The sequence below is a fragment of the Electrona antarctica genome (genome assembly GCF_951216825.1).
Source record: "Electrona antarctica genome assembly, chromosome: 21".
Classification (NCBI taxonomy): Eukaryota; Metazoa; Chordata; class Actinopteri; order Myctophiformes; family Myctophidae; genus Electrona; species Electrona antarctica.
Genome location: NC_136802.1, coordinates 33,671,148 through 33,686,537, shown reverse-complemented (window position 1 = coordinate 33,686,537; position 15,390 = coordinate 33,671,148). Strand labels below are relative to the sequence as shown.

The following is a 15,390-nucleotide window of genomic DNA, read 5'->3' as shown; positions in this document are numbered from 1 at the left end:
TTTGGTTCCAACTCTCCATCATTTAGCTGGGGACCAACAGGAACCCCCTCAAGGACCACTTGGTGGTTCCCGGACCACTGCTTGGAAACCACTGCTCCGCGGCGTTCAGCCAGGGTTTGACTTTAGATGCAGAGCGAGGGTTGAGACCTTTTGCTCCGTCATTAGAGTCGACATTCATGATTCTAATGAATAATTGAATCAAATGAATTGACGTGTGTGTGTGAATGTGAATGGAGTTTGAGCACCACATCAAACTGTTTAGTCTCCAGGGCTGCGAAAGGTCGAGTCCCACGTATGGTTTCATCAAGGAATGCCATCGCTCATAGCCTTTTCTCGGCTGCGGCGGCGGATAAAAAAAAAAAGAACGGTGCAATTGGTTTGCCCGGTGCTCACTCTCCCCCCCCTGCCATTCACATGATGGAGCCAAAGGAGGAACAGCAGTGTAAAACTGCTTAGAGAGAGAGACAGAGAGAGAGAGGGAGGGGTATTTTTATGCGTTTGGAGTGGTAGTCTGTGCCAAGGATTAGGTATTGACTATTGAAGGCATTCAGCTCTATGGAACGAGGGACCGGCCTGGGAAATTAGCAAGGCAGCAGCGTACGTCGGTTCACCCGCCGTCTCCCAGCATCACTCTGTGTTCCTCCTCCTCGCATTCTCTAAATCTCTCTTTGAACATTTTCTTTTTAACTCGTCCCCAGACGTTTTCGGCGCTACTTTCTGGTCCCTGTTCTTTCATTTGAAGTACATGCTCTATTGGTTTCAATCACTCTCTCTTTGTTGCTTCGACAGTCTTATTTCTCTAGCCCTGTAATGCTTGCTCTCTTTCCCTACCCCTCTCTCTCCTCTCTCTCTCTCTCTCTCTCTCTCTCTCTCTCTCTCTCTCTCTCTCTCTCTCTCTCTCCTCTCCCCCAGCCAGGTTGGGCAGTCTGCCAGCGGAACACTTAGAGATGGTGGGGACCTGGAGGGTGGGGGCAGGTGGGTGGTGGGCAATTTATGGGACACTGGGGAATGCGGTGAGGGTGGGTGGGGTTCCGAGAGAGAGAGAGAGAGACAGATGGATAGAGAGAGAGAGTGAAGAGAGATTGTGAAAGATGGAGGAAGACTGAAATAGTTAAGGGGAGAGAGAGAGAGACGGAGATGAGCTGCTGTTTCATAGCCAACCTAGCGCTCTCTCTCTCTCTCTCCTCTCTCTCTTCCTCTCCACAGCACTGCTTTCCCTGTCATTAAACAGCAAACTCCTAGACTCTCTACATCCCCATGTCTCTTCTTTTTTTTTTAAACCTCCTTCTCAGTGGATGCTTTCAAAAATACCTGAGCATTCAAAATTACAAAGTGCATTTTTGTTCTATTTAATATGGATGCATTGCTGTATTTTAAATTCACAGACACACGCGTGCGCGTATGCACGCGCCCATCCATCCACGTTGTCCATCTTCATTCTCGCATGGCTCTTTTGGCCAGTCTAATCTCACAAGGCCAATGTTATGCCTCGTTCAAGTTGATGGAGACAAATCAAAGGAAATGCTCGCGTGCACACACACACACACACACACACACACACACACACACACACACACACACACACACACACACACACACACACAGTCGTACACGCGCACAGACACAAGCAGGATGATAAATAACAAACAGAGGAGAGTGTATAGAGAGTGCTGTTGCTGTGAACTGATGCTTGTTCAAACCAACATCGGTGTGTTCGTACTTGTATGAATTATTTCCTCCAACTCGTCTACTTATATGAGGCAATACTCAAGTGGTTTACATACACATGGATGCCATTTGGACTTTGAAGCATAATTGTCAACAATGGATCCATAAGATGTCGGCCCCAAGCTGATCACCGTTTGTTTATTTGGATCCCCGTTAGTTGTTACCGAGACAAGTAGAAATGAACCCATTTTGACCTGAGATCAGATTCTAAAAATGTCTTCTACATCCTGACAGTTTTCTGAAAAAGCTATGTTTCTATGTCAGTCGTTCTTCGATTTTTCAAAAATAGCAGACCTACAAGCTCGTAGCGCGCCACTCGGTGGCGAGCTATGAGCTTGTAGATCTGCTATTTTTCAATAGCTAAAGCATAACATAATGCTAACACCAAAAGGGGTTCCCGCCCTGAATGGGTTAAGAAATGACAATGAAAGATCACAATGTCAGACCTACAGTATACACTCCAATACCATGTCAGTGAAGTGCTGTGTTTGACGGTGGCTTCTAGGGCTGAGCAGGACTCTTTTTTTATTTTGTTTCTTTTGTCGTTTTGTTGTTCTCACATATAATGCAACATAGTTTGGACTGAATGCAGGCGCATTGTCATCGAACGGGTGAATAAAAGCATACTTCTGTGGTAACATTTTTCAGTTAGACTGTAAGTTATTGTTGATTTTCACAATAACCATGCCACGTACATTTTTGTGAGGTTGCTGCCCTCTGAAGATTTAAACGTAAACTACAGGGGGTTAAAAACATGTACTGTAACAATAAATAACAATGGCCATACTGTCTGTTGTCAATGCACGCTAGTGTTGCTTTTACATCACAGTGTGATACCTTTCTATAAATGGTAAATGGTGCATTTATATAGCGCCTTTATCCAAGGCGCTTTACATAGACTGTGCATTACATTCACCCATTCACACACACATTCACACACCGATGGCAGCAGAAACCATGCAAGGCACCGACTAGCACATCTGGAGCAATTAGGGGTTCAGTGTCTTGCTCAAGGACACTTCGACAGTAACTCTGGGGGAGCCCGGGTTCGAACTGGCAACCTTGCGATTACCATCCAGGCACTCTACCCCTGAGCCACCGCCACTTCTATAATTCCGAAACTTTAAATGACAAATTGGCGTTGAGTTTTGTTTACAAGTCGGAGAATTCTTATTGCTACACTCCCGTGGGCAGAGGTAATAATTCGAGGTGTACTTTTCACTGTGTGTGTGTGTGCGTGTGTGCGTGCGTGCGTGCGTGCGTGCGTGCGTGGAACATGCTGTAAAAATGGACCCGTCACGACCAAGGACAGATGCACCGCCACAGTTGAATGCTTTATGCCAGACCAGTCAACTAAACTGTGATGAATAGTTTTTCTCCTCTAGAGCGTTTGGTTTCCTATCGATTATGGTCTAAAAATATTGCTTTGATTCATAAGGTGGAATTGAAAGTGACAACCCGAAATATCCCCAACCAGCGCTTCCTTTTAGTGGTTTAATCCATTTTGGGCGGGAACCCCCTTTTGGTGTTTTTAAGCATTACGTTATACTTTAGCTATTGAAAAATAGCAGATCTACAAGCTCATAGCGCGCCACTCGGTGGCGCGCTATGAGCTTGTAGGTCTGCTATTTTTGAAAAATCGTGAAAATGTGGCGCAAATCTTTGAATATATATATATATATATATTCTATCAGAGCGAACGTTTTTAACTCAAATCTTTGCTTCTGGGAGGTCCCTGGGGGAACTACATATTTTCAGATGGGGGTCGGCGGCCGCAATTACATATAACTCTAGGGGTCGTTGGCATGAAATAGTTTGAGAACCACTGACGTAGAAACACAGGGGTTTCAGAAAACTGTCAGGATTTAGAAGGCATTTGTAGAATCGTCCTCGGGTCTAAATGGTTTAACCCATTTTGGGCGGGAACCCCTTTTGGTGTTAGCATTATGTTATGCTTTAGCTATTGAAAAATAGCAGATCTACAAGCTCATAGCGCGGCACCGAGTTTGTAGGTCTGCTATTTTAGAAAAATCCAAGAACGACTAACATGGAAACATAGCTTTTTCAGAAAACTGTCAGGATCTAGAAGACATTTTTTAGAATCTGATCTCGGGTCTAAGTGTTTTAATCAGTGCAGTGTTGACCTGGATTGGTCTGCGTGAGGCTGTGAGACCCTGGCCTGCTCTTCCTGGCATAAGCTCTCCTCCAGACTCTGTCCGTCTCTAAACGCTGCGCTCAGTGGAGAGCAGACCGAGGCCAATCTCCTAGCTTCTGTTGCTAAATCTGGGTGTTTTAACCCTGAGATCAGATTCTAAAAATGTCTTCTGAATCCTGACAGTTTTTCTTCGATTTTTCAAAAATAGCAGACCTACAAGCTCGTAGCGCGCCACTCGGTGGCGCGCTATGAGCTTGTAGATCTGCTATTTTTCAATAGCTAAAGTATAACATAATGCTTAGTTAAAACACCAAAAGGGGTTCCCGTCCAGAATGGGTTCAAAAATAAATCGCACCCGTGTGAAGTGGGGGGCGCTCTTATCATCATACAACTTCATGATGTAGTATGATGATATCGTCAATGGGAATTTAATCTTTGCGTTAACACAAAAGCAACACATATGACGTAAATTCTCCATTCATCATCGATTGCATTTAATGTTTATGTTAGGACAAGGATCTACACTATAACTGAATATAGGAGGGACTAGCGTCCTCAAGAAATCTATTAAAATAAGCATTGCGAAACCAATCCAAAGTCTTCAGGCGGTCCTTCATGTTGGGTTGTTTGTGTGACATGATTGGTTTCCAAAGCATCAGTACATGTCCATATATGGATCTGATTGGTTTGTTTGTGCCTGATGCCATGAGGACACAAATAAAAACACACACTATATGTTGGCGTGGCCTCATTGGGAACTCTTTTGGGGTGCGTTCGGAAATGGCGCACTGAGCACACTGTGCAATGCACACTAATAGGAGAGTGCGCTCCGGTGCGGTATTTCCGAACGCGCCCCATATGTTATGGTGACATGGCGTCAGAGGTCAGAGGTCAGCAGTCCTACCTCCCTTAACCCATTCAGACCTGAGGACGATTCTACAAATGCCTTCTAAATGCTGACAGTTATCTGAAAAACCTCATGTTTCTAATGTCAGTGGTTCTCAAACAGTTTCATGTCAAGGACCCCCACAAATATATGTATTTGGCCGCCGACCCCCATCTGAAAATATGTTGTTCCAGGGACCAACGATTTGAGTTAAAAACGTTATATGTTACGAATATAAGAATATATGTTCAAAGATCTGCACCACATTTTCACGATTTTTCAAAAATAGCAGACCTACAAGCTCGTAGCGCGCCACTCGGTGGCGCGCTATGAGCTTGTAGATCTGCTATTTTTTCAATAGCTAAATTATAACATAATGTTTAAAACACCAAAAGGGGGTTCCCGCCCCAAAATGGGTTAAGCCAATTTTGATATAGGATCAAAAAAAATGAAACGAGCAAATCCATTCTGGAAACTAACTCAATCTAAACTGAACTAAACAAAAAAATCCTCTCTCTCTGTCTCTCCCTCTTTACTCCAGCAGTCCTCCTGTCACCCCAACCTCCCCGTTCACCCCTACACCCCCACAGACCCCCGTGTCACCCGGGGCGCCAGCAGGGGCCGCCAAACACACCTGCAACCACTTGCACACCATCGGCGGCCCGGGGGGCAAGAGCATATGCAGCCGCTGCAACCAGAAAAAGTGGCCCCTGATGAGGAGGCCCTCTGCCCGCAAGTCGGAGCAGCTACGACGCAGCCAAATCGGGGAGATCACCGTCCTAGCTGTGGGGAGGTAAGGGTGTGTGTGTGTGTGTGTGTGTGTTACTTTTTTTAACCCATTTGGGCCTGACCTCAAAATTTAAAAGAATTCTACTAAATCCTCCAGTTTTCTGAAATAAATATTTTCACGATTTTTCAAAAATAGCAGACCTACAAGCTCGTAGCGCGCCACTCGGTGGACGCACACACGGCCGCTCGTTATTACGCAGCAGAGCCGCGGAGAAATGTGTTATTTGTTAACACATTGTGTGCCCACACAACACTTTCAAAATAGTAACCCAGGGTGCCCACATTTTACATTATTTTATTGTCTCCACCAGGCCGAAGGCATGGGGAGAGAGTATGTTTTGCACTCCGTGTGTGTGTGTGTGTGTGTGTGTGTGTGTGTGTGTGTGTGTGTGTGTGTGTGTGTGTGTGTGTGTGTGTGTGTGTGTGTGTGCGTCCGTCCTTCCTTCCGTCCGTCTGTTACCAGCTAATCTCCAGCACCGTTGGCCCGATCCATCCATTCCAATGCCCCAAATATTCCTCAACGGCCTGTTATAGCGCCACCATGAGGCCGATTTAGGCAAAACACATTTCTGTAGATTACTCGTACACATTTTATCCATACATCACACAATTCGGTATACACTATCTCCATAGTCATGTGATCAACACAGATCTGCACCATTTCCCATCTTCCTTCCTGATTGGCTAAGATTCGCTTCCAAAGCTCACATGATTGGTCCGTTTCGAACAAAATGCCACAAATCACAAACACAGTGTGCAATTTCCATGAAATTATACACGCACATTTCCACTAGGCTGAGGACTACATGACACTTTTTTTCCTTCCAAATCAGCCTCATGGTGGCGCTATAACAGGGCAATTCCTGTTTTTACCTATAACTGCATCGATCTGTGTACAACTTTGTATGCGCACTCCCTAGAGGCCATGGAAAAACATTGTCCCTGCATCCTTTTTGGCACATTTTGTTGCCCCCCTCGGCGTGTTGCCCTACTCGCAGTGCGTATTGCGCGTATAGGTAGCGACGGCACTGGTTATGCAACTCATCTAATACAAGGATTGTGTACTGCATGTACTTTATTATGAGCTGAACCTTTTGACGGGGGACGGCTCATAAATATTCTTTTGGAAAACGACCCTGGCAATTTTCCACTGTGATTGATTTCCACTTGCACATTATTGGAGATGGTTTGAAATTGCAGTCAAATTTCCTATTCAATTAGGCTTTTGGGAACGGAAAGATAATCAACACCCGGCCGGTGACGCCAGGTGAAAATCTGTTTGGATAATTATTTTATTCGGTGTGTGTGTGTGTGTGTGTGTGTGTGTGTGTGTGTGTGAGAGGAAGGAGCACGCTAACGTGTGTCATGAGTGTGAGAGGAAGGAGCGCGCTAACGTGTGTCATGAGTGTCCTCCTTCGTTCTTCGAGAAGTTCAAGTGCGTTTGCTCTTCACAGATACAGTCCGCTGTAGTATGAGCCCAGGTGTTCCTCCCTACTGCTGATTAGGATGCGTGTTGCATGGCTGTTTTTCATTTGCACCGCCAGATAAATGGCCCTGAACGCAGCGTGACCTGGATGAGAATATTAATTTGCTCATTTGGCCAAAGCTTTGGGGGGGGGGGGGGGGGGGGGGGTGTGTGTGTGTGTGTGTGTGTGTGTGTGTGTGTGTGTGTGTGTGTGTGTGTGTGTGTGTGTGTGTGTGTGTGTGTGTGTGTGTGTGTGTGTGTGTGTGTTGGGAATGGATGCTGGGGGAATCGAGTTGAGCTGACTATTGCCTCCAATCTCTCAAACTTTATCAACAGGCATTTCAAATTGTCATGTTGATAACATTATATACGCTATATTACTGCAATTGAAATATCTTATTGCTAGTAACTGGCAAATAGATAAAGCCACAGAGTGGAATGAAAGTATTGAATTGACATCATCATCATACCCACAAGTTATGCGGGAATGCCTACTGAGTGGCAAAACAACTACTTACTGGCCTTGACAGCCCATACATCCACACAGAAAAGTCTGCAATCTGATTGCATTAAACAACGTTAAACTCACTTTGCCACTTGATTTGACACTCGATTTACCCTGCATGCGCAGACATACCCTCTATTCTGACCTAGAGAATGTGTTGACTGTTTTTCATTTCATTTTCTAAGAGCTCGAAAGAGTTCCATATGTACTTTATCCCATTTAGGCCTGACCTTGAAATTTAAAAAAGATCCTCTAAATCCTCCAGTTTTCTAAAATAAATATTTTCACGATTTTTCAAAAATAGCAGACCTACAAGCTCGTAGCGCGCCACTCGGTGGCGCGCTATGAGCTTGTAGATCTGCTATTTTCCAATAGCTAAATTATAACATAATGTTTAAAACACCAAAAGGGGTTCCTGCCCCAAAATGGGTTATAATACCTGTATATTGTTTGCCATTTTGTGTGAGTGATGTTTCTTCCAAGTGGTATGATGAGCCCTACAATGGATTATGGGGTTTGTCTTGAGCAAAAACATGTCTTAATTTGGCTCTTCCAGATGTTTTTTCTTGAACCGCGGACGTTTCTCTCTTTCCCAGGTTCCGCGTGACCAAGTGTGACAAGCAGACCAGGGAGAGACGGACGCTGCTGATCACAGACTCCAACGGGAGCGTCCCCGCGTCCCCCACGGAGGCCGAGCCCCCCAGACCCGAGAGCCGGACCCTCTCGGAGTCCAAGCCGGTCAGTCATATCAACAAGTCGACTGGCAATCCAATTATCTATAATTCTATCAGAGTATGGCGACAGATTACCATCTACGTAGGGAGAGGAGACCAAAGGTCATGCTAATACCAATCTCTAGCAACCATGAATTTGGACAGGGGCGCAGTTCGGCCATCTTTAAGACCTGGCACTCACTAGGGCTTCGGGTATAGAGCGTCGCAGTCCCGCCCCTTACCATGGACCAGGAAATGATTCTCCGTTCATTTTCCTCATAGACATTTCAGAAAGTATTTATTTAAAGACGTTTACGCCGCGGACAAAGCCAGCTCAAGTTGTGACAAATCATGACAACAAACACAATTTTTGGGGCCGAAAAAATAATTAGAAAGAAGAAAGAAACGGCAGGTTACAACACTTTTTTTGTTGTTTTTCTTCTTTGTAATTATTTGTTTGGTCCAAAATATTGTTTGTGTTGTCATGAGTTGTCACGACTCGAGTTGGCTTTGTCCGTGGCGTAACCGTCTTTAAATAAATACTTTCTGAAATGTCTATGGGAAAAATAGACATGGGAGGGACTGCGACGCTCTATAGGGAGATCTGTTTACAGATGGCGTTCTGATGTCGTTTCAGCAATTGCAGACACAGTTTAACCTCCCAAGAGAACATTTTTTTGGTTTCCTGCAAATACGACATTTTATTAACTCACTACAGCTGCCAACGCCACTGGGCTCCCTTTACAGTAAAACAGAGAATTTCTTATGCAACTGTAGTAAGGTATCACATTTAATTTCATCGTTTTACTCACTGCTCTACTCACTGGACTCCCAGGAGATACCATCCCTCCGTAAATGGGAGAGAGATTTTAACAATGAATATATTGAAGATGACTGGCAAGAGGCCATTGACTCAGTTAAAAAGGTTTATACCTGTAACAGACTAAGAGAAACACAATATAAAATTCTTCACAGATTACACATCACACCTGTGTTACTAAACAAAATGGACCGTTCAATATCTCCTTTATGTTCTAAATATCAAACAGATCTGGGTACCTACTATCACTACTTTTGGGAATGTAAGTGTATATCCAGGTTCTGGGGCCAAGTGGCACGTGAGTTAAGTGACATTTTCAAGTTGAAAATAAAGAAGGATCCGGGAGCTTTCTTACTGGGACTCCCGTCAAAATAAATTAATTTGACACCCTTACAATTCAAACTATTTGATAAACTTCTACTTTCAGCCCGGAAATGCATTCTGATAAATTGGATTAAGGATAAGCCCCCAACTATACAAATGTGGTATAGAGAGATCTTCGGTGTGCTACCCCATGAAAGACTCTGTGCAATGCATAGAGGAAACGACGCTTCCTTTCAGGGGGTGTGGGCCCCATTATTAGACTATTTTCCAACTGAGTAGAAGTAAAAGTACTGAAAATTGGAAATGCGTAACAAAATGTAATTCATTACTTTCCACCACGGCTTGCCTTAAAGTGGCATTTTGTGGAGCTGCTCTGTGGACAGTACAGTGCTGCATTGTACTGTATGTATGTCTGCTCTGTTGTGTCTGCCTTTCCGCATTTCAGTGAACATGTATCAACAGAGGCAGCTGTCTATATGCCATTGAAACACAACATCCACAAAGTCTGCCTCCTATTAATAGAACAGTGACATACTGAATGACACACGTTCGAATCTTTGCTGTCTTTTGTCAAACGCTGGGGAGGGGTTTGTTTATGTTGGCTTCAGGTTGAGGTTTGTATGACACGTTGAGTATGTGTCTGAAGTGTCATTGTTACTTGCGCAAGCAGAGGGCGCAAGTACTGCGATCGTGTGTGTGTGCGCGCGCTGGGGGGGGCTGGTGGACGTAACTAAGGTACGTTTCAAGGTTGGTATAAGGTCAATAACGGGACTAAAGGATTTAGCACAGCAGTTGTAATAGACATTAGGGACTTTAAGCAACGACTGTTTCAGGACGGCGACACTATGCGGAAGTACGGCGGCTATGACGCCGTCGCCGTAGCTGTCAAAATCGTTAAGCAAACAGCCGTCGGCGACGGCGACATTGGTTCCCATGGTGATGCGTCTATGCAGCATGTGTCAAACATAAACACTTTTTTTTAAAACACCCCGTCGCGCGTCAGCTAACTTGCCGATATTGCTTAATTCTTACATGCGCTGGACATGATCAGCAGTGGAAAGAGGAAGGTGTTGGAGCAATCTGTGTTTACCGTTTTAATAAACATGGTTAATATGACATATGGTATTAGTGTTATTTCTTCATTCAGAGCATGCCAACACATTACACAGCATAAGAGAGGTGATGGAGCAATCGGTGTAAATGTATGACAGCTATAATTTCAATAAACATGGTTATGACATGGCGTTGTAGACACTACGTGTAAGTGTAGGTTCTGCCGTAGTAGAAAGGGCTGCGACGGAGAGCAGGTTTATGTATCGAGCACTGATCCATTTCCGGATGCCGGAGCCGACTGCCGTATCCGTCGTTGCTTAAAGTCGCTATTAGTTGGCAGCAGTACTTGCGCACTCTGCTTGCGCACAAGTCGGCCATGTATGGCCTACTTGTGTGCAAGGCACAACTTGGCACCTCGACAGAATGCATTTCTAGTTCTGCTCTGGCTTCATCAGCTCCCAAGAACGGGAACGACATTACATTTTTTTTATTGGAAACAAAGTATGAGCGTAAGGAAAAAGGAAAGGAATGCTCAAGTATTAGCACAATGACTTTGAACCCCGAAGCCAAGATTTTGTTGGTATGTGTAGAGAAGTTCTCCCCCCGGCCTGAAAACTCCTCGACCCGTAAACATCTGACCAATGGCATTTCATACTTCATAGTGCCACGGAACAATTTATAGACCCCGCCCAGCACCCCTCACCCTGTTGGTGGTGACTTATAGACCCCACCCAGCACCCCTCACCCTGTTGGTGGTGACTTATAGACCCCGCCCAGCACCACTCACCCTGTTGGTGGTGACTTATAGACCCCGCCCAGCACCCCTCACCCTGTTGGTGGTGACTTATAGACCCCGCCCAGCACCACTCACCCTGTTGGTGGTGACTTATAGACCCTGCCCAGCACCCCTCACCCTGTTGGTGGTGACTTATAGACCCTGCCCAGCACCCCTCACCCTGTTGGTGGCGCCTCAAGCAGCACATTAGAGCAGTGGGTTTCCAACAGTGGTCCTTAACCCATTTTGACCTGAGATCAGATTCTAAAAATGTCTTCTACATCCTGACAGTTTTCTGATTTTTCAAAAATAGCAGACCTACAAGCTCGTAGCGCGCCACTCGGTGGCGCGCTATGAGCTTGTAGATCTGCTATTTTTCAATAGCTATAGCATAACATAATGCTAACACCAAAAGGGGTTCCCGCCCAAAATGGGTTAAGGGGATTCCAGGTGGTCCCCAGCTAAATGCAGTCGGTAACCAAATGGACCCTTATAGATCTTTAGCTCTTGAGAGCGTAAAATGAAACCAAATTGACCTGTGTGGGTCCATTTGGTTTCATTTTACGCTCTCAAGAGTTAAATTATTGCTAAACATCTGCATTACTTAATTCTCAAGAAGTCTACAATTAGAGAATGCGGGAGGATTCTAATTCTAATTCAACGTTTGCCTGTTATCTCTCCTTATGGTAGCATGCAATTGTGGACAAAATCTTATCCAAGGACAATAAAATATCAACGTTTTGGGTCTGAGAGGCTAAATCTCATCAAATGGTGGTTAAATAATAGGCCTTGATTGATACAAAAAGGGTTGAGAACCACTGCATTAGAGCCAGCACTGCTGGAACAGATGGTTAAATTAATACCTGGATATCACGACCGCAACACGCTCCGCGGAATTTGTGACAGATGTATGGCGGCTTTGCCCTTTCGAGTGATATAGGTCGTGTTTATGAGTGGTCACTTGAGAGACATGTCAGTTGTCTCTTTCAAAGCCTGAGGAAGGTCGCAAGACCGAAACGTTGCTGAACCTAGCAAGTGGCGGTGTGCGGGTGTCCCTCCTTTCTCCTACGTTGTATGCGTCGTCACCACCGCACCTGCTCCAAATTGCTTACCGGGTGTGCGGAAGTCATCTCTCTATAAGTTGTCTCTTTCCAAAACGCTGCCGCTTTCCACTCGCTTCACTGCTGACAGAATGAACTTGATGTCGGGCTGGCTGAAATGCGGAAACAATGCGAAACGTCAATCACAGTGGCCGAACTAGTTCGGGTATAGTCACGACATCTCGGAGGCACGGTTCAACCGAAGTTGGTCCTGATCCGTTCCACCTGAACCTTTGAATGACGTGATGTTGTAGTGTCGGACCAGCCGAAAAACAAACCCATTGAGTTGGTTCTGGTCAGAGTAAATCTAGTAAGAGAGTGTCGGCTCCCATTGTAACAATGGAATGCGGAAGTGCTCATTCTATCTCAATGGGATAGTTCCCATGTGTCCGCTATTCAGATTCTGGATGTGCAACACTGTGGGTGTCTTTAGAATCCATCTATCTAATGATTGTTTTTCTCGTTTGTTTGTTTTTTTCCCGCCAGGAGGAGGCAGAAAACACTGATAACAAGTGAGAAGAGCCCAGGTAATTTGTCTTGTTTTTATCGTCCCGCCCGAAGTGAGCCACCATTCCATTTCCCCAAACAGACAGAGATCTAATGCCTGCATTTATACTCCACAGGACAAAAATGTCTGGGCTTTCCAACTGGAGGACAGAAACAACTGGACATATTTCTAACGTGGCATAGCGAGAATACACAGATGTATCATCACCACCAGAGGGACGGACAGTTGCTGGAGTTTTAATCCAGGAGTGTTTGCGCCCCGTGCCTTCAGGGGACGGAGTGATGGTGATGGTGTCGGCGCTGAGAAGCAGAGCTGCTAAAGGTTGGCACCTCTGCATCTCACCCTCGACGTGTCATTATAGTGGCCCATTTAGACATGGTGCAACCTATGCGTTGTCATACCTTTGAATCCGGGAGCTACCTCTGTGTCTCATTAGTTATTGCTATACATGTATTATGTTTTTTACATTTTTTAATTATAATTTGGAGGTTTTCAGAAACCTTAGGTTAGGTTTTAGAAGGCGTTTTTAGAACCTGCCTCAAGTCTAAATGGGTTAAAGTGTACAGTGTGTGTGTGCGTGTGCGTGTGCGCAAGATATTTTATCACTTAAATGTATGTTGGCCATTTCTCCCTCCCAAAACATTACATTACATGTGTGAGTGTGTGTTGGTCTTCATGGCTCCCGTACATGGAAGGAGAAACCAAATAAGCCACCTGACCATGGCTGCGTCGTGTTCACAACACCCGGGAATTAACATTACCAGTCCAAGCCCTTTCCATTATGCGTTCGTGGGCTCATCAGTGGACTCAAAAGTGGACTCGTCAGAATCTGTATTCTCTCTGTAAAGAGCCCACGTGTCTTTTAATGCCAAAAGTGTCCATCTTCAAAGCAATTGCTGACCTGCCGATCTGCCTTCCATTTTTATGTTTTCGACATTTCACCAAAAAAAAACGACCTGTGAAGCATTCTGTGATGATGATGATGCCGATTTTCCACTTAAAAAAAATATCCAAAAATGATGATTATGTTCAACACACTTTTTGTTCAAGTCTTTGAAGACTTGATCAAAGACATTTCTGACAGGACTAGAATTCTAATGTTTAGAAGCCAAGAACAGGAGCTACAGAACTGGAACTTTCTAAATGCCTCTTTATTTTTTTTAATTAACGATGCCAAGTACAGAATCTCATCCGAGTTACCTCCAGAGCCTAATTATAGACTGACTGACTGTGTGTGTGTGTGTGTGTGTGTGTGTGTGTGTGTGTGTGTGTGTGTGTGTGTGTGTGTGTGTGTGTGTGTGTGTGTGTGTGTGTGTGTGTGTGTGTGTGTGTGTGTGTGTGTGTGTGTGTGTGTGTGTGTGTGTGTGTGTGTGTGTGTGTGTGTGTGTGTGTGTGTGTGCGCTTGAAACCAACAATGAATGGACAGTTAGATGTTTGTTTGCTACCACCAAAAGTCAGGTCATGAAGGGTTTTAGATATGCAATTTTATCATTCATCTGTATGTCTTGCTTGTGTTTGTGTGTGTCAGTGTCTCTCAGTGAGCCAAAATGATTTCATATTGTACAAATCAAGTAGACTGAATGTCTAATGTGTTTTATATTTAAAAAATTGGAGGTCTTTAATTTCCACAATGTGTATTAGTTTGTATACAATACGGGGTCTAATAATGGCACGGCTATACTTGTGCTATACTTTACACTCCAGAAAAACATCACAGACCTGACAAACTTTCTAGAAAAGGGGATCTCAACCTTTTCTCGATTTGCGGATCACTTGAAAATCTCAAGTGTTTGCGGCCCACCCGTTTGAGCACACATCTGCCGTGTGAAGTGGTCACATGGGTGCATTTTCAAACCATGTGTATTTTAGAGATCAATTCAATTGTCTGTCTTGGAGCAATGGAGCAACCGAGTGCCTATAATCCTATGTGTCGGTATTACAATGAAAACAGAGAAAAAAAAATAACATGGCTTTTTTTTTGTACATCATAATGTTTTATATTAAAATTATATAATCATTACAATATTTGTTTTGCCAATTATTTTGGGTACCAATTGCAATATCCTCACGGCCCACCGATGTGCCCTCACTGTTCTAGACGGCTGACCTCTTCAGTGCCATAAGAGCCACTTCACCCCTCTGCTCAAAAATAGCAGATCTACAAGCTCTTATTTTTCAATAGCTAAAGAATAACATAAATCCTTAAAACACCAAAAGTGGTTCCCGTCCTAAATGGGTTCTTAATGATGTTTAGAACATTTCTAACAATTTCCTGAGTTTTTTTTATTTTTATGTGTGTAAGTGTTTTTAGCCTCCCCCTATCCACAAGGAGGGGCAGTGCACCAAGGCATTATGCTCATTGCTGCTTGGAAAAAAGGACATTATGTTGTTTACACCCTAGCTGGCATTCTGAAGCCCGCTATTTCAACGCACCGCCATTCCGACTCGCTCAATATCTTTTTTGTTTTTTTGCTTTCGCCTTTATTTTATATATTTTATGGAGGGACAGACAGTAGGCTGACAGGAAATGGGGAGAGATGGGGGGGGGGGAGACATGCAGTAAAGGCCG

General features: G+C 44.4%; 1 protein-coding gene across 3 annotated transcripts in view; it reads left to right on the top strand.

Annotated features, from left to right (window-relative positions):
• The window catches only part of rell1 (RELT like 1), a 44,394-nt gene extending 29,534 nt beyond the window's left edge, over window positions 1-14,860 (top strand). The window contains exons 5-8 of one of the 3 annotated variants that reach the window (XM_079491222.1): window positions 5,314-5,562; window positions 8,125-8,266; window positions 12,800-12,840; window positions 12,937-14,860. In XM_079491222.1, coding sequence (XP_079347348.1) covers window positions 5,314-5,562; window positions 8,125-8,266; window positions 12,800-12,829 — 421 coding nt within the window. In that variant the 3' untranslated portion in view covers window positions 12,830-12,840; window positions 12,937-14,860. Of the gene's footprint in view, window positions 1-5,310; window positions 5,563-8,124; window positions 8,267-12,799; window positions 12,842-12,936 lie in introns of those variants that run through there. The other 2 variants (XM_079491220.1, XM_079491221.1) reach the window with 2 other exon arrangements.
• Window positions 14,861-15,390: the final 530 nt, after the last annotated feature.